Source organism: Fukomys damarensis, unplaced genomic scaffold, assembly GCF_012274545.1.
Source record: "Fukomys damarensis isolate Sample0158 unplaced genomic scaffold, DMR_v1.0_HiC HiC_scaffold_22, whole genome shotgun sequence".
NCBI classification, from domain to species: domain Eukaryota; kingdom Metazoa; phylum Chordata; class Mammalia; order Rodentia; family Bathyergidae; genus Fukomys; species Fukomys damarensis.
Genome location: NW_022900934.1, coordinates 6,424,632 through 6,452,493, shown reverse-complemented (window position 1 = coordinate 6,452,493; position 27,862 = coordinate 6,424,632). Strand labels below are relative to the sequence as shown.

The 27,862-nt window shown below is 42.6% G+C and overlaps 1 protein-coding gene across 6 annotated transcripts in view; it reads right to left on the bottom strand.

Moving 5' to 3' along the window:
* Window positions 1-27,862, bottom strand: part of Cbln4 (cerebellin 4 precursor) — a 153,323-nt gene that overhangs the window by 109,425 nt on the left and 16,036 nt on the right. For 5 of the 6 annotated variants that reach the window (XM_010628826.3, XM_010628822.3, XM_010628823.3 and 2 more), the window contains one exon: window positions 739-852. In XM_010628826.3, the coding sequence (XP_010627128.1) occupies window positions 739-852 (114 nt within the window). Of the gene's footprint in view, window positions 1-738; window positions 853-27,635; window positions 27,857-27,862 lie in introns of those variants that run through there. The other variant, XM_010628827.2, reaches the window with a different exon arrangement.

The following is a 27,862-nucleotide window of genomic DNA, read 5'->3' as shown; positions in this document are numbered from 1 at the left end:
ATTCCTGGAAACTCAGCCTGTGTGGCTGTTCTGCCTTTTTTGCCATTACTTCTTGCTCCATTTTTGTTTGTTTCTTGCATCAAGTAGTTCCTTTGGATTTCTCTGATGTTTTCCACTTTTGTTTCCTTTGTCCATTACTCAGATTGTATTTAATAGGAAAGCCAGAGGATGACACTACAAGCAAAATTAATTTCCCTTTATAGTCAGGGCCAAGAGTGAAGTTCATCTCATTTGTATACAAATGTACACAAATTTTCAAGATGTAGTGCTGTATGTAGGCTGAAAAACTTGCTCTCTTCTTTGATGTTTACAGTTTGTACAGAGCTGTCAGCATAACGCCAAAAGCTAGTATAGAAGTTCACAGCATCTAAGAACCCTATCACTGAAAATTTCTGAGGAGGAAGTCATTGCAAACAAGTGGAAAAACTCAGACCAGGCTCTTCAAGAGTCCAATAGGAGTAAAAGGAAAAATCTGCAGTGGGCCACATAGTAGACACTCAATAAGACTTTGTTGAATTTAGTGGTGCAAAGAAAGGAATAAAGCTAAATTTTCCACACCCCCCAAGAGTGCTAGATTCTTTTCATTCAGGTTTGGTTTTGGGGAGGGGGGTTTAACTAGGGGCAAGAGAGTTTCGTTTCATTGTTAAAGCCAGTTTTTGCTTCCTTTAATTGTAATGTACATCAATACTCTTTCTGCCAGCTCTGCTAATGAGGCGAAACAGAGGTACATTCCTTTACCTGAGCACATCCAACAGTCTGCTCTTCCTGCCTCATCTCTATGATGGAGTTTTGTGAACTGGGTCTTCCACGCATGCCTCGTACTTTGGTCCTGAGCATAGGAGGTGAGAAGGCCTGTATAGAGGAGGGGGAGAAGGAGAAGGAAAACAAAGTATTCAGTGTACTTATATGACACTCAGACAAACCAGACAGGAAAATGGAAGTCACCAAAAACCTCTCAAACTTACTTTTCCTTTGTCAACCAGAAGTGTCACCTGTGTTTCACAATCTTAGGGTCACAAAGCCTAAGGCTACACCATGCCCCATCACCACCATCACAAGATTTCTTGTGGGAAAGATTCAAAGTCCTTTAGGTGATTCCCTCTTTCAACATCAAAAATGGTTTTTAAGTTCAAATCAATCTAAAAGAAATCATTTTAAAAGCCTGTCATTGCAAGTGCAAACATTGCTAAGATGCCCTGATGCATTTCATTATTAAAATGGGAACCAAAAATAAATACAATGTAACAAAGAAGGAGCTCATCTGAGGCCCCAGTAATGCAATGACTGGGCAACCACATCTGCTTAAGCAGAAGACTAGAATTAAAGAATGCAGGGACAAGGGGGAAAAATGAGAATCAAGACTTGTCATGTAGAGGTACAAGATCCCAGCAATGAATGTAACTGTACCGTATCCCTAAAATGTACCAATAAACTCAATTAAAGCAAAAAAAAAAAAAAAGAATTAAAGAACGCCAATATTTTCATCACCAGTGTAACTCTTTGTAACTGACTTCAGTAAACACCTGGTACTAGCTCTTATGTTGTCCACAGTTAATAAATGGGCATCTATTTTTCATTTTGAAGCTTTATTTCCTTTTGCAATTTTCCAAGAGCCTTTTCATGCCCCATTGGAAGACTGTCCCATGAACAAAGCTCCTTCAGGGAAGACAAGTTAATTATCTGACTGCCACTTTGATTGCAGGCTGCTGGAAATAAAATCCCTCACCAGTTCCACTGGTAAAGCAGCAGCGCGGCATCAGATCCCTGCAACACCAGTTCATGGGTGAATCAGGGAGCAGTCAGCGACCAAGAACCCAGCGAGGAAGCAGGCAGGCTTAGCATCAATCCTCCCCTGACTAGTGGTAGAACTTTGAGCAAGTTATGTAATCTGTGTGTTTTAGTTTTCCCATCTGTAAGATGGAGATATTATTCCCCAAATTGTAAGATTATTACGAAGATTAAATAGCATGATGCGGGGCCACAGAGGTAGCTCAATGGTTCCAGTGCCTTCCTCACAAGCGCAAGGACCCAAGTTCGATCCCCAGTAACAATAAAAAAAAAAAAAAACTCAAAAACAAATAAATAGCATGATGCGTTCTGAGCTCTTGGGGCATAGTAATTGTTGAATAAATATTTCTGCTCTAAGAAACCCTATCAGATAGATACACAATTCCCTTTGACGCGCCGGAAGATACAGAATTATTTCATGAAGCTTCCCTCGACATCACTGCCAAACGCTCCCACACTGCGCATGCTTCCTTGCTTCCCAGGGTTAGTGACACACACGAGCGGCTTCAGGGAGGACACTCGTGTGTTTCCGTGGAGACTGGATCCTCAAGACTCCCTGCGGACAGTATACCTCCAGAGGAGTGGGGCAGCTTTTCTAGAGGCAAAGTACCCACAGGAAACCTCTTCCTCCTTAGGCATGAATTTGCGATGTGTTCACATAACCACTACTTCTACAAATTTATTCTTTTTCGCCATCTAATTATTAAGATGCCAAATTGAAGGGGCCTGGGATAACACCATTGCTGTAGTTAAGATAACTGGTTTAGCCTCAGAAAGGGAAAAGAAGGAGCAGGGAAGTCCCTTCAGCTTAGTGTTTAAATATTCGAGCTGTGGGTACATATTCTAATCTGAGTTTCAGAAGAGAAAAATAAACAGTACAAGAGCCAAATATGTATTAATTATGGCTTATTCATTTAGTGCCAGTGATGTGTATCAATCTATGCAAAGGTTAAATTGAAAGGGGAAAATAAGGTCCCAGTTCAAAAGAGCTTACAATCTCGGGATTTGTTACTCACATATCTGAATACTTTATCTTGAAACTGGTGACTAACAATGATTTTTTTAAAAAATGGAATTAAAACCACAGGGAAGGACTGGGGATGTAGCTCAGTGGTTCTACCACCTGCCTTGCAAGCGCAAGGTCCCAAGTTCAATCCCTGGTACAAAAAAAAATACCCACAGTGAAAACAGGATGGGGACAAGGGGACACTGGCCATGCTGGCTCTCATCAAAGGGAAGTTCCCAGTGTTGATTCCTAGTTCCTCAGAACTCTTTGGGAACCAGGTTCAACACAACTTCAAGGCAACCACAGCAGTGCTGGACCTCTTCCCTTCGGAGCTAACCACGGATTTCCAGTCACACAGAGAAAAGCTCCAGTTCTTCTGACAAAACTATTGGCCCTTAGTAAGTTACCACAAAGAGCATCGCAACCCTCGCGGCAGCATGTACTTGTGAATTCTTCTGTATGCAATCACAAAGTGCTCTGCTACTTAAGAAATGCCTGCTGGGTGACTCCAGAACCCTGAACCTGTAAGCTTGTGTGATCGTTTTGTAAGAACAAGAACCATAACACATGCCTCGATTTGATTTCAAAAGGCCTTACTGTTTTTTAATCCTCTTACGGAGGTTTAAATTGCAATAAAGTAAAATTCACTCATTTTAAATGTATACTCACATGTATATGGTATATCATATGACCAAAGGACACAGTGTGCATGGTCACAGGACCACAGCCAAAATAATAGTACAGAAAACTGTCACCAGTCCCAAAAATGCCTCCCCATGCCTTTTACATTCAATCTCTACCTCTATCCTAGGTCCTTGCAACAACTGAACAACTTTCTGTCGATACAGTTTTAGCTCTTTCAGAATTTCACACGAGCAGGGTGGTGCCACATGAAACCTGCTGTGTTTGGCTTGCTCGCCTATGATAATGACAGGGATGTTCACCCGCACTGGAAGTGTGGATCAGTTGTTCATTGCTTTGTAATGCTAACAGCATTGTGTTGTATGGCAACACCACAACTTGCTTACCCGCGAACATCTGGGAGGTGTATGGGGTGTACAGCTTGATGTTGTTAGGAATAAGCAGCAATAAAGGTTTAAATACAAGTTTTTGTGAGAGCACATTATTTTTAGTTCTTCTGAGAAAATACTTAGGAATAAAATTGCTTGATCATATAGAGTATTGTTTGCGTTTCTGAGAGTTACTAAAGTGCTTCTACACCACCACACATGCTCCTCCTTGTCAACGCTTGGCGCTATCATTCTTTTTCATTTTGGCCACTAGTCATTGTGGGAGAGAATCGCGTTGCAGTTTTAATTTGCATTTCTCTGATAACCAGTAATGTTAAACATATGTTCATGTACTTACTTGCCATTCACGCAGATTCTGTAATGAAATGACTATCAAGTTTTTTGGCAATATTTTTAGCAGGTTTTTTTTTTCCTTTTTTTCTTCTTCTTTTTTTTTTTTTTTTGGAGTTGTAATAGTTCTTTATATATTCAGAAGTTCTTTACGGATATTTGTTTTGTTATTTTTTTTTTCCTATTTGTGGATGAACTAACTTTTCATTTTTCTGCTAGGGTCTTTTGAAGTTAAAAAGGTTTTAATTTTAACAAAGATCTATTTCTCAATTATTTCTTCTGCCATTCATTATTTTTGTGTACATTCTGACACATCCATGCCTATCCAAGGTCAAAAAAGACTTTTCTCCCATTTTTTTTCTCAAAATTGTATGCTGTCAGATTTAACACTTGGGTCTATGATCTACTTATCTTTAACTTTACTTATGAGTCAAAAGTTGAGGAGAATTTTGCATGTAAATATTCAAATGTTCCAGAACTGTTTACTGAGAGGATGATTATCTCATTGAATTTTGTCTACACAAAGGTGATCAAACCATCCTCATTAATGACCATCATGGCAGTCACGAGAATGAAAAGTGGAGATGAGACTCAAAAAAATGACAAAAATGTCAGCACATGCACTGAGTCACCTTGAATATTACTCTGTATCCTCTTAACTGATGATAAACTCTACATTTATTAATAATGAAAACACTGTTGACAAATATTCTATTATAAAAGAGAATACGTGGGTGACCTTACTTTTTGAAGTAGAGTAAGATAAAAAATAAAGTACACAGAAACAGACAAACTGACCAAACCAGGTAATCAGAGAAGTTAATCATCATCATCTAGAGGTGGTGAATTCAAGGTGATTTCTATTTTCTGTAATTTGGCGAAGTTTTCTGGTGTGCAAGAGATTTTCATAAGAACGAAGCTACTTCTGCTTTGAAAAATTATCACAGGTGGAAAGAAACTGAAATGAAAGTGAGCAGTGAGCAGCTGTTCAAGTTCTGTAGGGCTGATCCATCCTATTTACCACTATGAAGACCTTAATGAGTCTCCGCATCAGATGAACAGCGTGGAGGGTGTTCAAATCTAGTTCCAAACCAGGTACCCACTAGCTGTGAGACGCACTCTGACATCTGCAACTCTTGTATCCAAGGATGCTGAAATTGAATGCATGGCTGTAAGAGTACCCTGGGAAACATAAATAATTATATAAATGAGTAATCAGGTGGTTTCAAGTTCATTTTTATTCCGATTCAGGTGTTGATAGCCATAAGGCAAGGCCGAGCCACTTTCTGAAGAATCTTGGGTTGATTACTAATTACTTATAATTGGGATTGTCTGCCTTTCATGTTATCTGCAGTAGTTCCAATTTATCACCCTCATTCATCCCAGGAGCGCTCCAGCTGAGCAGGATCTTATAGGCACTATACCTATCAAGTATGGGACTTTAAACTGCATCAAAGAAAAGAACAAAATGAAGAAATTGGGAGTGGATTTGCATAAAGAAGAGATGCCTAAGGAATTTCTGAATCACTGCTTTCCAGTTTTTGCTAGTGAAGTTATTAATCAGTTGGAAAGGAAACAGAAAGGAGTAAATAAGCTTAAGTTAAAATGAGAATTTCATGCTGGCCAACGGATGTGTTTCTATAATACTATTTTACAACAAATTTGCTACACATTCATGGAGCGACCACTGTCATTCAAGCTGTGTCCAAGGTTATGAAATTGTTCAGAGCCGGTCACTCAGGGTCTCAGGTTCCAAGGGGCTTGCAGTGTGATGGGCTGGAGGTCAAGGTTATAAGACACTCAGGAAATGCCACCAAAACTGATTAAGGAGTCACCTTGAAATAGCCTTCATAGCTTCAGCTGTCTTGGAATTATTAAGTGTCTCTCTGTCAAGAACAAGAGCTGTACCACATGCCTTTCAGGTCATTCCTAGTCTTGCAAAGCCATATTTTTTGTTTGGGTTTTTTTGGGGGGAGGGTCTCTATGTTTGTGTTGACTTTTGCACTTTTGTTTCAAGGCTACTTTTTAAACTACTACTTTTGACACTTATTCTGTCCCACCCACTGGGAAAAGCACTTCACAAATATCATCTATTCCACCAAATGCTCACTATTACCAGGTAATATATTTTTCCAATTTTACCGATGAGAAGAATTTGGCTCCAGTGATTTAAGTAACCTACATTGTTAGAAAGTAAAAGAGGTAGGATTTGAATTAGAGTCTGCCTGACTACAAAGCTCATACATCTTCCCCTTCTTAGGGTTTCCTGTGCTTAAAAATCTTCCCACAGATGGAGGGTCTTCTAGATGGCTGACTAGATTACAATCCTTAAATAGATCCAGGGACCTACCCTAGAAATAGAATATCTCTATCAAAAATATCAGTGTTCCACGCTTTGTGACAGAAGCCAGACTCCAAGATCTGGCACAGGACAGTCTAGTATATTTGGTCACTCTTAGTATGATTTGCCATGCTTAGCACAAATGTTAAAGGAAAATTTCACTATTCTGAGGCTCCAACCCTGTTCTGATTCTGGGTTTGGAAACCAGGCCCATGTCTTGAAATGGTCAATATGTATTTGAGACAAATGAGAAGACTATTAAAGTATACAATGGACAGATACCCCCATCATTCACCAACCCTGGTGAATACTATTCCCTGCTGTCGAGGACAGTGAGTTCTTCTGATAAATCAACAATCTCTAACTCTTCTTGGATCTGAAATATAGGAAAGTCACTTAACTTTCCTAATCTTCAACCTCCTCACAGATTTGTCATGAGATCTCTATTGGTCTGTATTCTATTGTTATAACAAAATATCTAAAGCTAAGTACTTTTATTAAAAAAAAATGAAGTTTTATTTAGTTCAAAATTCTGGAAATGCAAGGGCTTGACACCAGCATCTCCTCAGCTCTGACGAGGGTCTGTGGCTACATCACAATATGGCGGATGGTAATGCAGCGGGAACACAGGTGAGACAGAGTGATCAAATGACAAGACAGGAAGGAGGCCAGGGAAGCGAAGAGTCGAGGGTGCTGCTTTATATGCCCTGTTTTTGTATAGTCCCTTAAGAACCACAATAATTATTTCTAAAGGCAATGTTCCCAATTCTCCCATGAGCTAATCACCTTCAGCTAAGCCCCACCTTATAAAAGTTCCACCACTCCCAACATGGCCAATCTGGGAACCAAACTCCCAGCACAGAAACCAATAGGAAGCAAACGCAAACCATATCTAACTCATGGCAAGGTCTGAAAAGCACAATATGAGCATTATGACAAAATTATACTTTTTAATATTTATTAAACATGTCTTGTGTTCAAAGCCCTTTATGGAGTGCTCTACCAGCACAGATCACTTAACTACGACAACCTTATGAGTTATGTGCTTTTATCATTCTTGCTTTTCAGGTGAGGAAACAGGTCCACAGAGGTTACACCAACTACCTAAGGTCACAGAGCTAAGAAATAGCAAAGCCAAGAGTCAAACTCAGGAGAGTGTGACTTCAGAGCCTATGTTTTCTTCCTCTAAAGGAGTGGTCAGTGAAATAAAGCCATGGCTCAAATTCAGTCTTATGGATAAGCTTGTACTGGAAACAGCCACACCCATTCATATATGTATTGTCTTTGGTTTATGTGGGGTCTGTTCTTCATACAATGGGGACTAAAACAACACCATGCAGAAGGGAGTAGCTACAGCAGCAACCATGTAGCCTGAAAAGCCTAAACTAATTACTATCTGGTCCTTTAAAGAAAAAGTTGGGTGGCCCTGCACTAAGCATGATCTTCAATAACTGCCTTAGGCTCAGAATGAAGGTCCTAAAATTGAGCCCATCGTTGTTACATTATACTTAGTCACTAAGGCAAGACTCCCAAGCTGTTTATGATGAATTTCTAGGAAAGTGCAGAGTGAGCAACACTCCTGAATCTTACCTGACCCAGAGCTCTTTCTTCAGAGCACCTGGTAAGGACTAATGATCTCAGAAAACATTTCAGAGAATTAAACTCTGCCTAGTCCTGGAACAAATCAGTCTTTCTAAACACTCTACTCCTAGAAGGAAAGTGATGGGAGTCAGAGCTCTCCCCGGGCCCACATCTGGGACTCAGGGCTCTCCCTCCATGTGAGCACTGGACTTTCTTTTGAAAGACAAAATAAGGCATGGGTGGGAGGCAAACACCTTTCCAGTCACAACCAGGAGCCTTAAGGGAACAACAAATTGGATTACCAAAGAACTCAATGGACTTTAGAGATTGGGCCTCAAATTTTTAACCAAATGTGAACAATGAAATCACTAATTTCACCAGTAAATGCTGCCTGAAATACAAAAGTAAGCTGGACATTGATCATTTCCTCCAAGAGCCTATACTCTAGGAAGTGCTTTGAAACATAAATGGATGGGTAACTTTCCCAACATGAGGGCCATTCCCGTGAGATTCTGTCACTGAGAAAGGTCACTCCCAGCCTCCAGAGCCCTGAACATCATGCAGTGTTTCCGTGCTCACAACTTCTGGTCGCTGCCTCTTTTTCCTGTAGGTGTTTGTATTACTAAGCACAGGGAAAGCAGGAGAAGGAAAGAGAGCACATAGAGGTTTGGGAAAGTGGGGGTAAAGTAAGAGCGAGTTCTGCAGGCTTTTCTTTGTCAAGAGTCAGGATTTTCAAAATTATTTGCAATTCTGATTTAAGAAAGTAATTTCACACCCAGCCAAGACTGGCAGGAGGCTGCTCTTCTTGTCTTGAAGAGGCTTCATCAATGCAACTTTTCAGTGACAAACATGTGCCTGCAAAAACCATCAAGGAAGACAAACTGGAGAATCCATTCAACTGCCTTGCTCAGCTTGCCTAGTGAATTCCCTAGACACGGTCATCTGTGGATGGTCCTTGAGCTGTTACACAAAGGGAGATGTGAATAATGTTGCGGGGCTTCATGGCGGCTCAGTGGTGGGGCACTTGGCTAGCATGTGGAAGGCCCTGGGTTGAAGCCCCAGCATCAAAAGAAAGAGGAAAGCAATGAAAACAGAAAGGAAGGAAAGGCAGAGAGGGAGAGGGGGAGAGGGGAAAGGGGAGAGGAAGGGAAGAAGGAGAGGAAGAATTGGGCAGCCCCTCATAAGAACAGCTAGAAAATTATTGTGTTTCTCATTGCTGGGGCTGATTCTAAGCAAACTACTTGACATCAGTGTTTCATCCCACCCTCACACCACCTATTAAGGAGCTGTCACATCTCCTTCCTGTGCAGGGCACTGCAGCTCAGTGAGGTCAGCTAAAGCTTCTGGGGTAACAGAGCCACGGCAGTGGGGAGTGACTGGGCTGTAAGTCGCCCACTGCTCCCAGCTAAGAGAAGCAAATGGAACCCAGTATTGGTTGCCGTCTGAAATCTCAACATGCTCCTCGAGGTACCGTGTTTTGTCTCTGCTTCTAAACAAGACTTACCAAGACAGAACTCTTCCCAAAGCTGTATGACCAAGACGGAGGGGCAGTGGCAGAGCTGGGAAGACTCCGGCTCCTGAAGTGTCAGCAGGCCAGGCCCCGGTCTTCCAGCCCCTCCCCTGCACTCCGATCGCCCCTTTTCCTGGACAGTGAGTGCTCAGATGTGCTTCCGAAAGCACGGTAAGAGCTTGGCCTTCTCTTCCCTGAGAACTTAGAGGAGACTCTTCTGGGTCTCACATTTCAGGGGGATGAAGAAAGAAGGAAAAAGGAGAGAGGGTGACGGAAGGAGGAGGAAACAGAGCCAGAGGGTGAGGAAGTAGGAGGAGGAGAAATACAAGAGGAAGGTTGTGGCTTTTTAAGATTCGTATTTTAATGTACTGCAAGTAGATATTAGTTAATAAAACATAAAATCCATTCCATGAAAAATAATTTTTCATAGCAAAAAGATTAGAGAATAACCATGGTAAATACACTGTGCATCGTGACCTTAAAAGAATGTATTTTCATTGCTCAGCTACTTCTCAGCTCATTTCCTAATAACATTGTACCTTTTTTGCATAAAACATTTTAAGTATTGACAAAGTATCTCACATTCTGTGTAATTTTGAATAATTTCTTGTTTCACAATTATTTATTATTCTTTTTGGCCCTTATTTTCTCCTTCAGTTTCTCACACCAGAGACAAATGTGATAGTTACATGTCTGTTCGATTTTTTTCACTTGAGTATGTTTTCAAGGTACATCCATTTACCCAGAAATGTCTCGTGTACCCTTCATTACCGCTGAATAGTACTCCATTATACAAAAGAAAAAAAAATACATCTTTTTATCCATTCATCAGTTGATGGGTATTTGGGTGGTTTCCAAGATTTAGTTATTACAAACTGTGCCTCTATAAACACGGGTGTGCATGCATCGCTGTGGGATGGTGCTTTTAATTCTTTTGGGAAAATACCCAGGTAGCTGGGTCACACGAGACCCCTAATCCTAGGTTTCTGAGGACTCTGCACACTGATTTCCATAGCAGTTGCACCATTCTACACTCAAGGTGAGCTGCGTTTTGAACTTCTGAAACAATCAGTTCAGAGCTGTTTGACACAGTTTCCTAAAACACTAAACAATTATTTCCTACTACAAAAAAAAGTTGTCAGACAAGAAGTCAATTCAGGAACTCCTTCAAAATCAGGAAATTCGGCATTAAAAGCTCCATTAACAAATTAGTGTTCACATTAAAAATTATAACAACTGACAGTTTTATGGCTTATCTATGCCAAGCCCCAAGCTAAATGATTTTTGTGCACAATCATATTTGACTGTCACTACCCTGTGAAACAGGGGCTATTATTAATTCCCACTGTATAGATAGTGAAAATGAGACTTAGAAGGATTAAGTGATTTACCCACTTTGTCAATAACGAGCCTAGGATTCTATCTACTCCTGTCTGAGTTCACAGTCCACACTGCTAACCACTCTCTGTCGGAAGGACAGTACATGATTTCTGTAAAAGCCAGCTACTGGTTTCTTGTTTGTTTGTTTGTTTGTTTGTTTGTTTTTTCCAACACCAGGGATCAAACTCAGGACCTTGCACTTGTCAGGCAGACATGGTGCCACTGCACTAAATCCCAGTGCATAAGAGTTACTAGTTTCAGTGCCATTGACTATGAGGTATTTGTCACAGCTTTACTGCTATGCCACAGGAATCTACTCAACCTGCTGTTGTAACACAGAAGTAGCCATAGACATAAAGCGAACAAACGGACATGCTATGTGACAATAAAACTTTATTTGCAAAAATAGATTTGGACCACAGGTCCTGGTTTGCCAGCCCCTATTTTATTCCTTCACAGAGAAGGAAGGACTTGAGCTAAATCTATTGAGGACAAAGTAGGTTTTAATAGATTTATTTAATAAGACAGGAAGGAAAGAAAAGTGCAATAGTTTGTGAGTGATTGTATAAGCTGGACTAGACCTTATACTGGATGGTTAGAGACCCTTCTCTAAAGATGTAACATTCAAGTTGAAGTTGCTGAAGAAAATCAATAAGCACTCAAACAAAACAGAATGGAAGAGGTCCACAGAATTAAAAAGTCTAATGTAGATCAAGCTTCAGGCGTGGCTTGATACAGGTACTTGACCAATGTCACCCATAGTGGATTGCACAAACATAGAGGGTTGCCTTCATTTGCTGAGCAAACGAATTTCCTGTTCCATGTGAGCCCTCACTTGGCAGTGGGTTACTAACTCTATCCAAATGAACAAGGCTCTGTACTTGCCTTCAGGAATGTCCTGGCCTGGTGAGGACCACCATAAGGGACAGACTTGCCTGAGGGTAAAGTGGACACAGAAGAAAGCAGCATAAAGACATGGAGAGGAGAGATTTGTTGGCATCAATGATCTCCCTGCATCGAGCCATACGTGGAGCTAGAATCACACTGAGACTTAGCAATTCCATGAGCCAGTTGTTTCTTTTGATTGTCTTTGCTGGTTTACCTAGACAACTTCAACTCCGACATCCCTTCTTCAGAGAGACTGAAGCTGATGATTTAATAATGAAAGCTGGTCTTTCCCTAACACCCAGTACATTTTCTGCAGGTGGAATTAAATTATGTTATTAATCTTTAAACAGAATGTTCTCCTAGGAGCTCTAGGAGAATTCCCATATGTTGGCCCACAGTAGGTCCTCAGTAAATTTGTTATTTTTAATAGACTTTATTTCTAGGGATGTTTTAGGTTAACAGTGAAATTGAGCAGGAAGGACAGGCTTGCCATGCACTTCCTTCTCCTCACAATCACAAACTCTTCACCGATACCAACCACCACAGGGCCATCTGTCACCACTGATGAGCACAAATGACCACCGTCACTCAAAGGCCACAGTGTAGGCTGGGGTCCACTCCGGGTGCAGTGCGGCCTGCAGTCTTGACAAATGGATAGTGGCACGGCATGCACCCACACTGCAGCATCCTCAGGGAAGTTTTGCTGTCCTCAAAGGGCCCTGTTCTTTGGTTATTCTGCGCCTCCCCACTAAGCTGACCATCAAGGTACCTCAATGGAGTTCTGCTTGCTTTTCTGGGCTTCTCCCGTGGTGGCTCCTGCCTGTTTACCAGCACACACCTAGTGTGGAGTCGCCTCCCGAGAGCTGGGATCCACAGTGCTAAGGTCTGCAGCAGGAGCACAGGGCACGCAACACACATCTTAGGAAGGGAGAAACGAAACATGTAGGCTTGTTGCCTCCCCAGCTTTTATGCCACTTTTTAAGCCACTGGCCCAGCTGCTTTTTGCCGAGTACCAAAATACATCTGGAATTAGGCAAAACCCTCCCACTCGGCTCTCTCAGTGTAATGTTACAGGTGAATGCACCAGATCCCAGTAGCTGCCTTGCTTATGCTAACTGCTCTGAAATGTTACCAATGCATCTCAAAATATAGATGTTGTCTTGGAGCATGTGATGAGAGAGTGAGTGTGACTCTTTCCTCTTTTCATCTTGGACCCCCTCGAGTCACAAAATGCTCCCAACAGTTTACTGTTCCTTTCCCTCTGCTTCTATCAAGCAAAAGTTCCCTGGAGTTCCATGGTCCAGACCTCCCTGCTTAATCTCAATCACATGACCTGTGTATCATGGCCTACACTGAGAAAAAGAATGTGGGCTGCCACAGAGCCTCTGGAAAACACGTGCTCTTCCCACTCCCAACAAAGATTGAGAAAGTATGTTTGAAAGTCATGACTGTATCTCAACAGCACCTGATGCGTCAACCAGAGATCACATCGCTGATTCTGCAACCTCTGCCTTCTGAGAAAGATGAAGCCCATCTGTCACTGTGCCTGTCACTTCCCTCGTGCCTGCTCCTTATCTCCTACTTTAAACCATCCCCAGCCCCTCCCCGCTGTGGGATGCAACAGCACAGCCACAGAAGGCTGAGGTTTTAGGGGTTCGGGGCCCCTAGAGTGTGGAACCTCACAGAAGAGGCTCTGCAAGGGTCTGGGAGAGAAATCACAGGACGTGAGACTCTCCTTATGGGATCTGTGTTGGCTCCACAGACACTGATGCTTCCCATGCAAGTAGGTCACTGGGGGTGCAATGATGTGAAGGAAAGAAAAAGCGGCAGCTATAAATCTACTCGGGAAATAAATGCTGATCCCACAAACTGTGCAAATATGAGTGAAAGTCCCATATACAACCAGCAAGACCAGGAGGCCCAGTTTCGTGAGTGAACAGATGAAGGCACGAACAGACCCGGCCAGAGAAGATTCCATAGACTTGTGGCTCCGGGACCTGCTTTCCTCAACTCACTCAGGGATCCTTAGAAATCGCCCTGCCCAGGACAGCCCGGCTGAAGCAGCACCCGTCACCTGCCTCTTCTCCAGCCCCTACTCTCCCCTCCTCCCTCTGTTGGCCTCCACTTCCAGACCTTCCATTACAGCTGTGCTCCTTTTTCTAATAAAATACAAGCCAGGTGAGGGGAAAAAACTGAGGGGGAAAAGGTTCACGTTCTTTTTGTTCTACTTGCAGCACCGAGAGCCACACTTGGAACAGTCGGTCTCCAACAAACATCTTCTTAGTGGAGAAATGAATTGTGCTGCTTTCTGCAGGGTCGTGGGGCAGAGCAGAGGCCAGGAAGGGGACACAGGATTCCGGCGAGACCATCAGCATCGCAGCACTCCAGGCCCCTCGAGAGACGTGAACCTGAGCACTGCGAGCGAGAAGGCTGAGCAGAAGGTGGCTGGAGAGAAAAGGAGGCTGTGTGGGCACGTGAAGAAGTCTGGCCTTTATCCACAAAGGCAGCAGAGGGCGAGTCCGGCCAGAGTGAGAGGGCCACCCTGGCCGTGGAGTGAAGCCGGGGAACCAGGATGAGCTCTGAGGACCAGCCAGGGTGACGAGGCAGAGCGGAGAGAAACGACAGCAGGCCTGGTTGTGCCGTGCGGGGCAGGAGTCTAAAGATTCAGGACGTAGTTAGGCGGTCAAAGCCACAGGGCAAGGTGAGGAATCATCACAGGAGCCAAGGTGCAGGAGCAGTGAGACTGATTCCCCGCTGGGCCCGTGAGTCATGAGGCCCAACTCGGCAGGGCGGAAGCCGGGGATCTTGGAAATCCCTGCGTGCACCTTCTGTCACTAAGCCCAAACTTACAGCCTTACCAATTCCATCCCTCCCCTCTCTCGGTGGAACTGCTTTCTCTCCTGACCTAAGGCCCCTCAGATTCACAGGTTTTTATTTTTCACCATATTCATGGTTCTGTTGCTTGTGCCTTGGCTGATGTGAAACAAAAACAGGAAAATACAAGGATGAGGCTCTCCCTTGCCACCCCGGAGGGCAGCACTATCTGTAAGAGTCTCATCTCCAGACCAAGTTCACGATTTCCACCGTTTTAGGTCCGTCTACAACCTAGCTGGCAAATCATATCGACCTTTGCAATCCACTGAGCGGCCACACAATAGCTGACATACAGGCTCTTGTACAATTTCCTGGAGAAAATCTCTGTGGTTACCCAGCCCAGTATGAAAGCAGAATATCAACCGTGTGTGCTTGTGTGTGTGCGTGTGTGTGTGACCATGGGGGAAGAGAGAAGCCAGTGTTAAAGAGAAGACAGCCCCCTCCAGTTCTCCACCATGCACATGCACACAGGTGCGAGCATGCACACACGCGCGCGCGCACACACACACACACACACACACACACCAATCTTAATGGAGGAAGCACAAGCCTTTCCTAAACCACTGTCACCACCTGAAACACGCTGTCAGTGACAGAACACAGCACTCGTCCTCCATGAGCAAAAGCAAAGCTAGGAGCTGCTGCTGATTGAAGTCACTCAAAACACAACTGAGACTGTTTCCCAGGCCAAAGGCAAAGGAAAGTCAACCCCAAGCAGATAAAACCTGCCCAGAATCTCCCAGATGTGGGAATACAACCGCAGCTGGAAGATTTTTATTCCAAAGGCCAGGGGTAGTACGAGGCACTAATAGGAAACCTTCTCAGCCTAAGGAGATCACGGTCCCTCCACCGCCGTGGGGAATCGGCTCCCTCGGTGCTATTCAAGGTAAGTGGTTGCTGGTGTTGAAGAATGAAAAGGAACTGTAGAATCCAACTCTGGCCCAGCCTAAACCAGCTATGCTTCCCAGTCTGTGCACAGGTAGCCGATTCTAAGGGCCTCCCCAAAGGCTGGCTTGGCCCTCTGCTATCCACTGCTTCAATAATGTTGCTACATCCGATTTCAGAGCAGGTTCCATTTTCAGTTCTCCCAGTTACTTTGTGATATCAGGGCAGGTAGTTACTCCACCTCTCTGAGATTCAGCCTGCAAAGCAGGAAGAAAAGATCACTGTTCCACACCCGGGCTCAGGGGTTGGCTGTCTATAGATTACATCCAGTGACAGAGGGGAGATGGTGAACAGAGGAAGAAGATCGCTACAATGACTGCTCTTATCGCCAAGCTGCTTGGATTGAGCAACGCCTAGGAGATTTGTGAAGCACACCTGGGAGTGAGTCTGTGAGAAGCAGAGACAGAGGGAATGAGATAGAGGGAGAGGGCAGAGAAAGGGAGTCAGAAAGAGAGAAAAAAGCGAAGCCACTGAGTTTAATGCTGCAGTTATTCAACATCTTTCTTTGGTTAAAAAAAACAGAATAAACTGAGGGAGAAATTAAACAATTTCTGGAAGCAATCAACAATGCCAGTACAACACACCAGAACCCATGGGACACAAGGAAAGCAGTCCTGAGAGGAAGCTCACTTCAGTCCATGCTCACATCAGAAAAACAGAGCAAGCTCAAATAAATAAGCTAATGAGGAACCTCAGGAGACTCAAGAAACAACAATCCAAGCCTAAACCAAAATCAAGAAAAGAAATCATGAAAATCAAAGTAGAAATTAAGGAAATTGAGACCAAAAAAATACAAAGAATCAATGAATTGAAAGTTGGCTCTTTTCCACATACTGGCTCACAGAACAGGTCTAAATAAATGCAAAAAAATTGAAGTCATCCCCTGTATATTATCAGATCATAGTGCAATCAAACTAGACATCAATAGTACAAGAAACAATAGAAACTTCACAAGCACATGGAAACTAAACAACACTCTCCTAAACAATCAATGGATTACAGAGGAAATTAAAGAAGAAATTAGACAGTTTTTACAAATAAATGAGAATGCCAGTACAACATACAGGAATCTTTGGGACACAATGAAAGCAGTTCTACGTGGAAAATTCATAACATTGAATGCCCACACTAGGAAAACAGAGCGGGCTCAAATAAACAACTTAACGATGAAACTTAGACTCCTAGAAAAACAAGAGCAAGAAAAACCCAAAGCTCGAACAAGAGAGGAAATTATAAAGATCCGAGCAGAAATCAATGCAATTGAAATTAAGAAAACGATACAAAAAATAAATGAAACAAAGAGCTGGTTTTTTGAAAGAATAAATAAAATTGACAAACCCTTAGCTAATCTTATCAAAAAAAGGAAAGAAAAGGCTCAGATCCATGCAATTAGGAATGAAAAAGGCGAAGTCACAACAGATCCGAAAGAAATCCAGAGGATCATGAACACCTACTTTGAGAACCTGTACTCTAATAAAATGGAAAACACAGAAGAAATGGACAGATTTCTAGATACTTATGAATTACCAAAGTTGAACGAAGAAGATAAAAACATTTTAAACACCCCAATCACAATCAGTGAAATTGAAAATGTAATTAAAAACTTACCAACAAAGAAAAGCCCAGGCCCTGATGGATTCACTGCTGAATTTTACAAGACATTTAGAGAAGAACTACTACCATTACTCTTCAAACTTTTCAATGAAATTGAAAGAGAAGCTATACTTCCAAATTCATTCCTGGAAGCAAGTATCACTCTGATTCCCAAACCAGAGAAAGATACAACCAAAAAGGAGAACTACAGACCAATCTCCTTAATGAATATAGATGCAAAAATCCTTAATAAGATACTAGCAAACAGAATACAGAGGATTATTAAGAAGATCATCCATCATGACCAAGTCGGATTTATTCCAGAGATGCAAGGGTGGTTCAACATACGAAAGTCAGTGAATGTAATACATTATATTAACAAAGTCAAGGACAAAAACCATATGATCCTCTCAATAGATGCAGAAAAAGCATTTGATAAAATTCAACACCCATTCATGATAAAAACCCTGCAAAAAATTGGAATAGATGGTCTATACCTCAATTTAATAAAGGCTATTTATGAAAAACCATCAGCCAACATCATATTGAATGGCCAAAAACTGAAAACCTTCATGTTAAAATCAGGAACAAGACAAGGATGCCCACTATCGCCACTTCTCTTCAATATAGTTCTGGAAACATTAGCCACAGCAATTAGACAAGAGAAAGAAATTAAAGCAATAAAGATAGGAAAGGAAGAAGTTAAACTATCATTATTTGCTGATGATATGATACTCTACATTGAAGATCCAAAAAACTCCACCAAAAAACTTCTAGACTTAATTGACAGATTCAGTAAAGTATCTGGATACAAGGTGAATACCCAAAAATCAATAGCCTTTCTATACACAAATAACAGACAGACAGAAAGAGAAATAAGGGAAAAAATTCCTTTTACAATAGCATCCAAAAAAATGAAGTATCTAGGAATCAATCTAACAAAAGAAACAAAAGATCTCTACACTGAAAACTACAGCACTCTGAAAAAAGAAATCGAAGAGGATATAAAAAAATGGAAAGATATCCCCTGCTCCTGGGTAGGAAGAATCAACATAGTGAAAATGGCCATACTACCGAAACTGCTATATACATTCAATGCAATGCCAATTGAAATTCCAACACTATATTTCACAGAACTAGAAAAAAGAATCCAAAAATTCATTTGGAACCACAAGAGACCTAGAATAGCAAAAGCCATTATAGGCAACAGTCACATGGCACCAGGTGTAACAATTCCCAATTTGAAACTATACTACAAAGCCACTGTGATAAAATCAGCATGGTACTGGCAAAGAAATAGGCCTGAGGATCAATGGAACAGACTGGAAGACACAAAAACAAATGCAGATGTACTCAGCTACCTCATCTTCGACAAAGGAGCTCACCATCCTCAGTGGAGGAAAGATAGCCTCTTTAATAAATGGTGTTGGAAAAACTGGATATCAACCTGTCACAGATTAAAATTAGACCCTTATCTTTCGCCATGCACTAAATTAAAATCCAAATGGATTAAAGATCTAAATATTAAAACAGAAACATTAAACTTGCTGGAAAGTAAGTTAGGCAGAACTCTGGAAGACATTGGTATAGGAAAAGACTTTATGAACAAATCCTCAGTAGCACGGGAACTAGCAGAAAGAATCAACAACTGGGATCTCATCTTACTAAAAAGCTTCTGTACTTCAAAAGAAACCATTAGCAGAACTAAGAGACAATCTACAATGTGGGAAAAAATTTTTACCAGCTGTACCTCAGACAAAGGACTATTATCAAGGATATATAAAGAACTCAAAACAATCAGTCCCCCCAAATATAAAGACCCGATCCAAAAATGGGCATCCGAAATGAACAGACATTTCTCATACAAAGAAGTGAAAGCAGCAAGAAAATATATGAAAAAATGTTCCACATCACTGGTCATTCGAGAGATGCAGATGAAAACAACACTGAGATTCCACCTCACCCCACAAAGAATGGCTGCTATCAAGAAATCACACAATAACAAATGTTGGCGGGGTTGTGGGGAGAAAGGAACCCTCCTCCATTGTTGGTGGGAGTGCAGACTAGTGCAACCACTATGGAAATCAATATGGAGATACCTCAAAGAGCTTGGACTGGAGGTTCCATTTGACCCAGCCATCCCTCTGTTGGGTATCTTTCCAAGAGAACTAAAAGAATCATATCACAGAGAAGTATGTGCACCCATGTTTATAGCGGCACAGTTTGTAATAGCTAAATCTTGGAAACAACCTATTTGCCCATCCGTTGGAAACTGGATAAAGAAGATGTGGTTTTTCTATAAAATGGAATATTACTCAGCCATAAAGAGCGAGAGAATAGATTCATTCATAGGAAAATGGATACATATTGAAGATATACTCCTAAGTGAAATAAATAAGTCCCACATGTGTAAATACCAAATAGTTTCCCTGGTGTGAATATTCTGCAACAATGCATAAGATTCTAATAAGATTACTGACATTTAGAAATGGGAGGAAAGGAGCTAAAGGTGTAGGGAAGGTGTGATACGTAGGGGAAGAACAAAAAGGGAAAAGAAAAAAATGTGAGAGAATGAAAAGATGAAAATAAAGTGTTTGTAGATGGGGAGGGGAGGAAGGGGTGAAGGGAGGGCAGAGGTAAGGGGAAAAAATGAGAATCAAGACTTGCCATGTAAAGGTACATGATCCCAACAATGAATGTAACTGTACTGTATCCCTAAATGTACCAATAAACTCAATAAAAAAAAAAAAAGGATAATACAGGAAAGGAAGAAGTCAAGTTATCATTATTTGCAGAAGACATGATCTTCTACATAGAAGACCAAAAAAATTCCATCAGAAGATTCCTAGAATTAATTACCAAATTCAGCAATATAGCAGGGTATAAAATCAACACCAAAAAAAAAAATCATCAACATTCCTGTGCACCAAGAAAGAATTGAGTGAGAAAGAAATTAGGAAAACAATACCATTCACAAGAGCATCAAGAAATATTAAGTAGCTAGCAATTTATCTATCCAAGGAAGTGAGAGACCTCTACGATGAAAACTACAGTACTCTGAAAAAGATTGAGGAGGACATCAGAAATGGAAAGACATCCCCTATTCATGGGTAGGTAGAACTAACATTGTCAAAATGGCCATACTTCTAAAACTGACATAAAAATTTAATGGAATCTTAATCAAACTACGAATAGCATTCCTCACAGAACTAGAGAAAACTATCCTAAAATTCATATTGAACTAGAAGTGACCCAGAATTGCAAAAACAATCCTGGGAAACAAGAGCAAAGCCAGAGGCATCACTATACCTGACTTCAGGTTATACTACAAAGCTACAGTGATAAAAACTGCATGGTATTGACACTAGAGGATGTTGAAACACCTCCAGACACATTCAGCTATTTGATCTTTGACAAAGGAACCAAAAACATATGTTGGAAGAAAGCCTCTTTAGCAAATGGTGCTGGAAAAACAAGGTCTCCATAATCAGAAGATTGAAGCTGGACCCATATCTCTCACCATGCACTAAACTAAAATCAAAATGGATCAAAGATCTAAATATTAGAAAATAAATACAACCTACTGGAAGGTCACCTCAAAGTTACAGATGTAGGCAAGAACTTTCTGAACAGAACTCCAACTGTACAAGAAATGACAGCAAGAATTAACAAATGGGATTATATCAAATTGAAAAGCAAAAAAAAAAAAAGGAAAAAATTTTGCCAGCTATTCCTCAGACTGAAGGCTAATACCCAGAATATGTAAAGATCCCCTCTAAAACAAAAGACCCAATCACAAAATGGGCAAGTGAAATGAATAGACCTTTCTCAGAAAAATTATAAATAGCCAATAAGCATATAAGAAGAATGTTCAACATCTCTGACCACTAGAGAAATGCAAATTAAAACAACAGTAAGTTTCATCTTATGCCAGAAAGAATGGCAATCATTAAAAAAAATCAAGTAATAAAAAATGTTAGGATCACTGAGGTGAAAATGGAACCCTCTACACTGTTAGTGGGAAGTTAAACCAGTACAACTGTATGGAAATCCGTATGGCGATTTTTCAATTAAAAGTAGAAATTCATTTGACACATCTATATTCCCTGCTACGTATATTCTCAAAAGAGCTAAAGACATCCTCTACAGGAATACATGCACACCCATGTCAGGAGCACAAGTGATAATAGCTAAATCTCGGAAGCAGCCTATATGTGCATCGAGAGAGATGAATGGACGAAGAAAGGCTGGTATCTATACATAACAGAACAGTACCAGGCTACGTAGAGAAGGATAAATACCGGAAATGTGTAGAACAATGGTTACACCCTGGAAACATACTGTTACATGGAATAAATCAGACACAGAAGTTTAGATATGCCACATGATATCTCTCGTCTGAGTAATCCAAAATACAAATAAAAGCATAATGAAAGACTGATCAAAGGAAACAGAGAGAGACAGAGATCTTTTGCAAATGAGAAAAGGCTCAAGAGTCTGAATATGGGGGGGGCATAAAAAGATTTAAGCTGAATCATGCCTTTGTACCAGCCACCCACAGTGAATGCAACACCTTATGTGGCAAACATGAATTTAAAAAAATAATAATAAATAGGGTAAAAGGATCTAGAGACGGAGGGAGGGAGGTGGTTAGGAGGGGAAGGGGGAATACAATGTTAAGTATATATATATATCTGCTCCCTAAGACGAATGCAAACATCTTGTACTATAAACATGGACTAATAAAAATATACTGTAAGTCCTTTGGGACACAGCAGGTATGCTGGATTATACTTTCTTGAGTCTATTAAAGTTGATTATCTAAAGCAAAAAATGAAATGTAAATAATAATAACAATAATAATACCAAAAAAATAATAAAGGAAAAAAAGAATTCCCCTATCCCACAGGGACACAGCTCCAGGAACTAACCACACACCTCACTTCTTTCGAGTCCTTTAAATCTTTCAACCAGGTCTCATCAAAACAAATGGCTGTAAGAGCATCTGAACAACAAGGGAAGAAATGAGGTAGAAAACCAAATACAAATATAAAACCTAAGTAAGAGTCTGAAGAAGATGAACCACCTGGAAATGATTTGTCTGAATTTTAAGTTTGCTCTCTATTTGCAATTCATTCTCAGTACACAATTCCATCTTAAATAGATAATCCTCTGTAGAACAGTTCTTACGTAAACAGCCAGTAATTTTGATATATTGGAATTAAAAGAAATTTCCTAAGGCCAAATTCTGCCATGTTTTAAGAAATATGCCGTGGTTCACCCAGGAATAATTTTGCTTCAGGGAGCCAATTAAAGTTATCAAAAACTGTAGGTTCTTCTGGCTGCTAACGATGCCATACATTTCACACGTGCCTCTACAGGTTATTGTTTGCAGGGATTTTATTTTACAGGCTTTCAAAAACGTATCTCCCATCCAAGGGGAAGGGTTTTAGGAGATCACGTCGTTCTAATCTGCAAACAAAAAGCACCAAGCTCGGTACCAAGAGCTAGGTTGCCTGCGGACAGTTGACATAGTTTTGCCTAGCAGATGCTGCAGTCTTTAATGCTTTCAAGTATAAAATGCAATAAACACAGTTCACTCGAGTCACGATCAAGAAGCTTGTTTCCGCTGCTGCAAAAATTATGGGGTGTCCCACATGGCCTCGCATCCTGAGTGTTTCTGTGTATGCTAATTACCCTGCAAGATTGTGGCATTCTATGCTTTCTCAGGGGGAAAAAAAAAACAGGGCACCAATGAAGGGGACAGTTGATGACAGGCTTTCAAGGGTCTGGGTCCTCGTGGCTGCAACTGTTAAAAGCCCGGGCCACAGAGACAAAGAGGCAAACCGGAGAAGGTCTGACACGTGGCGTGGGTGAGATAAACAGAAACAGTTCTATCTGGGAGTGGGTGAGATAAACAGAAACAGTTCTATCTGGGAGACCCGCCGTGGTCTGTCCACCTGAGAGCCAGGTTCAGTAGCCTCTGACATAGTTCAGTAGGCCAGGCAATGTGCTTGCAAACTACATTTGAGTGGCATGGCCGTTAGCCTCTCATAATGGTGAAGAAGCTGGCTGGCACATGCTGATTTCTCTTATAGGCTTCAGAGGGACAAAGAGAGAAAGAGGGACTGCATTTGTCACTTTTCCTTTTAGAATAGCACCAAGCCAACCTGTGTGACGTGGACCCACATGTGGCCAACAGAAGACCACGCAGAGGCTTGGAAGAGGCCAAAGAAAAGGCCTCCTAGACCTATGACTCCAGATGGTGAAATTTCCAGATACTTCTAAAATAAGTTGGATTAGATTTTTCTCCGATGGTCTAACACAGGGGTTGGATTGTGAGTGTTTTAGCCTTTGTAGATTACCCGGTTTCCATCACAGCTTCTCAATGGCCACCAAGCCTTGCAAGCAACCAGCTCTCACTTCAGGTCAAGAAACCAGGATGTGCTTACAAATCCCTCGTTCTGAAGGTAGATTTGAGCAGGACAGACCAGTGGACCACAGTCTGCTGCCCCTGCTCTCAGGGTGGGGCTGCTCTGCACCTCTGCATAACTTCAGAGATGAAAACTGAGGGAAAATCTCACAGCAAGACCATGGCAAAATCTGGCATCTGTGATCGCTATCGAATTTTATCATCCTGGGTTGCCCCAGCATCTGCTTTGCATACAGAAGCAGAACTCTGTCTCCATGGACACGGCCCAGTCCTCTGTCTGCTCCCAGCTTCTTTTTTTTCATTTTTGTTTTTGTTTTTGTTTCTTGAGACAGGGTCTCACTATGTAGTTGAGACTGACCTGGAACTCACTATGTAGCCCAGGCTGGTCTTGAACTCACAGCAATCCTCCTGTCTCAGCCTCCCGAGTGCTGGGATTATAGGCGTGCGCCACCACACCTGGCTGCTCCCATGGCTTCTTTGTGGAGCTGTTCCAGGTCCTTGCCTCCTTGTGCCCACCTTGGCAGGAGAACCACATGTACTGCCTGCCTTCCCCACAAGCCCCACTCCCCATGGGCTGCGCAGATGCATCACACAGCTGCCTCTTGGGTTCAGCACATCCTCTCCGAACTTGTGCCTGCTGCCCTAACCCTCCCATCAGAATCCTGGGGGAAACCTGAGTGTCTCCCCTTTTGCCTGTTGCCTGAGCTCCCTGCAGCCCCCAGACCTCCCCTAGCAGCACCCTAACTTCTCTGGAACCCAGGAGTAACCAATTTCTCCTGTTCCCTGCATCTTGGCCTCACAGCCTCCTTGCACCCCACCTGAGCAACAAGGCCAGGAGAAGGTTCCACGAGCCAGGGCCTTCCTAGGAAGTGGCTGCCTAGGCCGCTCTCGAGGGAACCTTCAATACCACGAAAGAAACCATAGCAAGAAAAACTGTAACATGGGAGAAAAACTATAATACAATGACAATGGGATTTTTTTTTTTAATCTTGTAGATTTGATCTGCATCTCATCCTCAAATCCACACTGAAAGCAGCAACAGGTGCTTTCAAGCAAATATGGAGAAGTTGCCAGAAGTGATTCAAAAACAGAAGGAAAGCAGCCTTCAGCCTCTGCCAGAGGATGCAAAGCTCTTCACTCCTCCTAATTCTGTCCTCACCGACAAGAAACAGGCTTCTGCCTCTCACCAGAGGGTCTGTGCATAGCATCGGCCCTGCCCTCCATCACCACGCCCCGGGGCCACCACACAGGACCCAGGACCCCACTAACCAGGCCAACTGTGCATCAGAGGAGCCGGATCGGCCTGGAAGCATCATTTTTCTGCAAAACTACATTTCTGTAAGTGGTCAGTGCATTCTAGAGAAGTTGGCTCCTTCTGTTACAAAAAGCTTCTCCCAGCCATAGATGACATCATTGTTAAATTTACATCTAATCCGTTTGTTTTTCGGAGTTTATTAGTAATGCAAATCAACTCTCAGCATTCACCTCAACACTGTGCTTTGAAACAGTGTGTTATTACCTAACCTCTAATTAACACGGATTTGTAAATTTGAACGTTTAAAAAAATCCCAGTTGTGAGACTGGCACACAGGTTACTGTGGGCCTCAGCCCTCTCTCTCTTTATCTGTCCCAGCCCTTGGGCGGTATCCAGACTCAAAGCCCTGATTTCTGCTCCTTGGGGCTTCTTTATCTCCCTGCTGTGACCCCAGCAGAAAAGCCCAAAGCCTGGCACTCTCCAGGAGGTGAACTGTGGCCTGACTCTACCTCTGAGGCTCTGTCCTTGCAGCTTGTGGGCCCTGTTCCATGGGCCAGGTGAGGGAGAGCTTTTAAGAGAGGCAAAGGCTGCTTTTCTAGCCAGGGTGCAGCAATTTAAATAACAAGGGTCAGGATTAGCCTTGTATAGCATCAAAGTGGGGGGGGGGAATCCACAGAGGCAGTGAAATGAGAAAGGTAGAGGAGGATTCATTCTCTTACAATAGATCCGGTTCCCATCTTGCTAAGCACACAAGGTCCTAATTATATTGCATTCCGCAGACTTGTATACTCTCTTCCTCCCTGCCATAAACACACTGCGCCTGCACAGATGAAAACCGATTTTAATAGAGAAACCTCAGTATCTATAATTCATGCTCTTTAGCCTTTACATATTTATTCTGCATTTTAATTAAGGCCAAAATCTGAATACTTTAGATGGATGGTTTCTTTTTTCTTCTGTGCATAGCTTATAGGTAAATTACCTGGCAGCGGCCCAAATGTTAAGCAAACACAATAGAGCCCAGGACCAGAATAAGCTATTATTGGACAACCAGTCTCCAGAGCTTTCTCTGTTCAAAGCCTCATCTCGGCTTGGGCAGGTCTTGTCCCCTCTGGGAGAGCAAGAGTGCGAAGGCAAAACACTGAGGTAACCAGCTCAGCACAGCTCCCTGCAAGACATGAGCCAGGGCCACGTGTGGGCACATCAATGAGGGCACAGGGGCTGGGGGAGAGAAATCTAGGAAGACCCCTGGGTTGTGCCAGGAATCTATCATCTGGGCCTGGCATTGTAGTTCCCCGAACTGACACTGGACTGATCCGGCTATCACCGACGACAGATCTAAAATCAGAAATGCCCCAAGCCCCTGCCCAATGTATGGCTGAAATGACCAGATTCTTCCACGAAATGGTGGATGCTTTGAAACTCTAGGAGGTTCCTCCATGAATAATATATCAAGGAAGGTGATCTTTAAAATGTTAAACTCCGTCTCAACCTTACCCAAGTGGGGTCCTGCCAATGCTTTCTTTTTCAACTGATAAAATAATTGTTTAAACCAACTGTGGCCTGCAGGCAAAGTCTGGGCCAGTGGCTGGTTTCGTAAGTAAAGTTTTATTGGAACACAGCCACGCTCATCTGTTTGCACAGCATCCATGGCTGCTTTCATGCTGGAAGGGCAAAGCCCAGCAATGGAAAGCCAGACCTTCTGCCCCGCACAGTCCAGAGTCTTCACTTGGCAGCCCTGCACAGAAGAGAGTTGCTCTAAATAGCTGCTCCTCCGTGGTTTCTTCCTTCAGGAATAGAAGGGAGCCCTTTCCAATTCCTAGATTCTCTCTTCTAGTCTTTTTCCCCCCAGTACTTGGGATTGAACCCAATGCCTTTGAATTAAACTATGCTCCAGGCCTTCTTAATTGTGAGACAGTCTCTCACTACATTTCTAAAGTTGGGCTTGAACTTGCAATCCTCCTGCCTCAGCCTCCCAGAGTGCTAGAATAACGGGCCTTTGCCACCAGCCGTGGCTATTTCTTCGAGCAGTCTTTACAGAAGCAACAGAAAATCCACAGACAGTTCTTCCCAAATGTCTTGAGGGAGGACACAGCCTGTACCAGTTTTCCTCACAAGATGGTACTGCTGACCTGCTGACAGTAATCAAGGCAATGTACATAACACAACAGTGTCACCATCCAAGGAGGCCTGGCGCCAAGCACTGGGCCCGCATCTTGTTGCTATTATCACTTTAATATTCAAGCGACCAGACAGTGGCCTGGCTAGAATACCAATTGTGCCTCTCATTACAGACAGATGAATTTAACCGTATCTGATATCAAGTGCTGAGGTACATCCCTGCAATTCCAGCATTCTAGGAGGCTGAGGCAGGAAGATCCCAAGTTCAAGGCCGGCTTGGGCAGTTTAGCAACTTAGCAAAAATTTGCAAAGGGGTTGGGGATATATAGCTCAGTGCAAAGGCCCTGGATCCAATCCCCAGTACCACAAAAGCAAAGCAAAAAAACAAGAAAAAAAAACTGTATGGATGCAAATCCTGCCTCCTTAACCTCCTAGGACCCCTTGAACCTTCCCTCGGCCAGGCGCTGTTCTGCTGACCCGCAAAACGGACACAAGGGAAGGCTATCAGCCCCATTCCTCGGATGGGGAAACTGAGGCTTCCAAAGGCGAAATGACTTACCCTGGTCGCCACTGACTCGGGAGCCCGCTGCTGTACTTCCTGAGACACGTGGCCTCTCCGGGCTCAGATGTCCCTTTAGGCAGCGAGAGGCCCAACTTCCGTGGGCGCACGGAGCTGAGGAGCACTTCGGCTGGTGACGTGCGACCGGGCACCCTCGCAGCAAAGCAGAGCGACAGCCTTCCGGCCCTCTCCACCTGGGGAGCAGCTGCCCACAAGGTTCCGCGTCC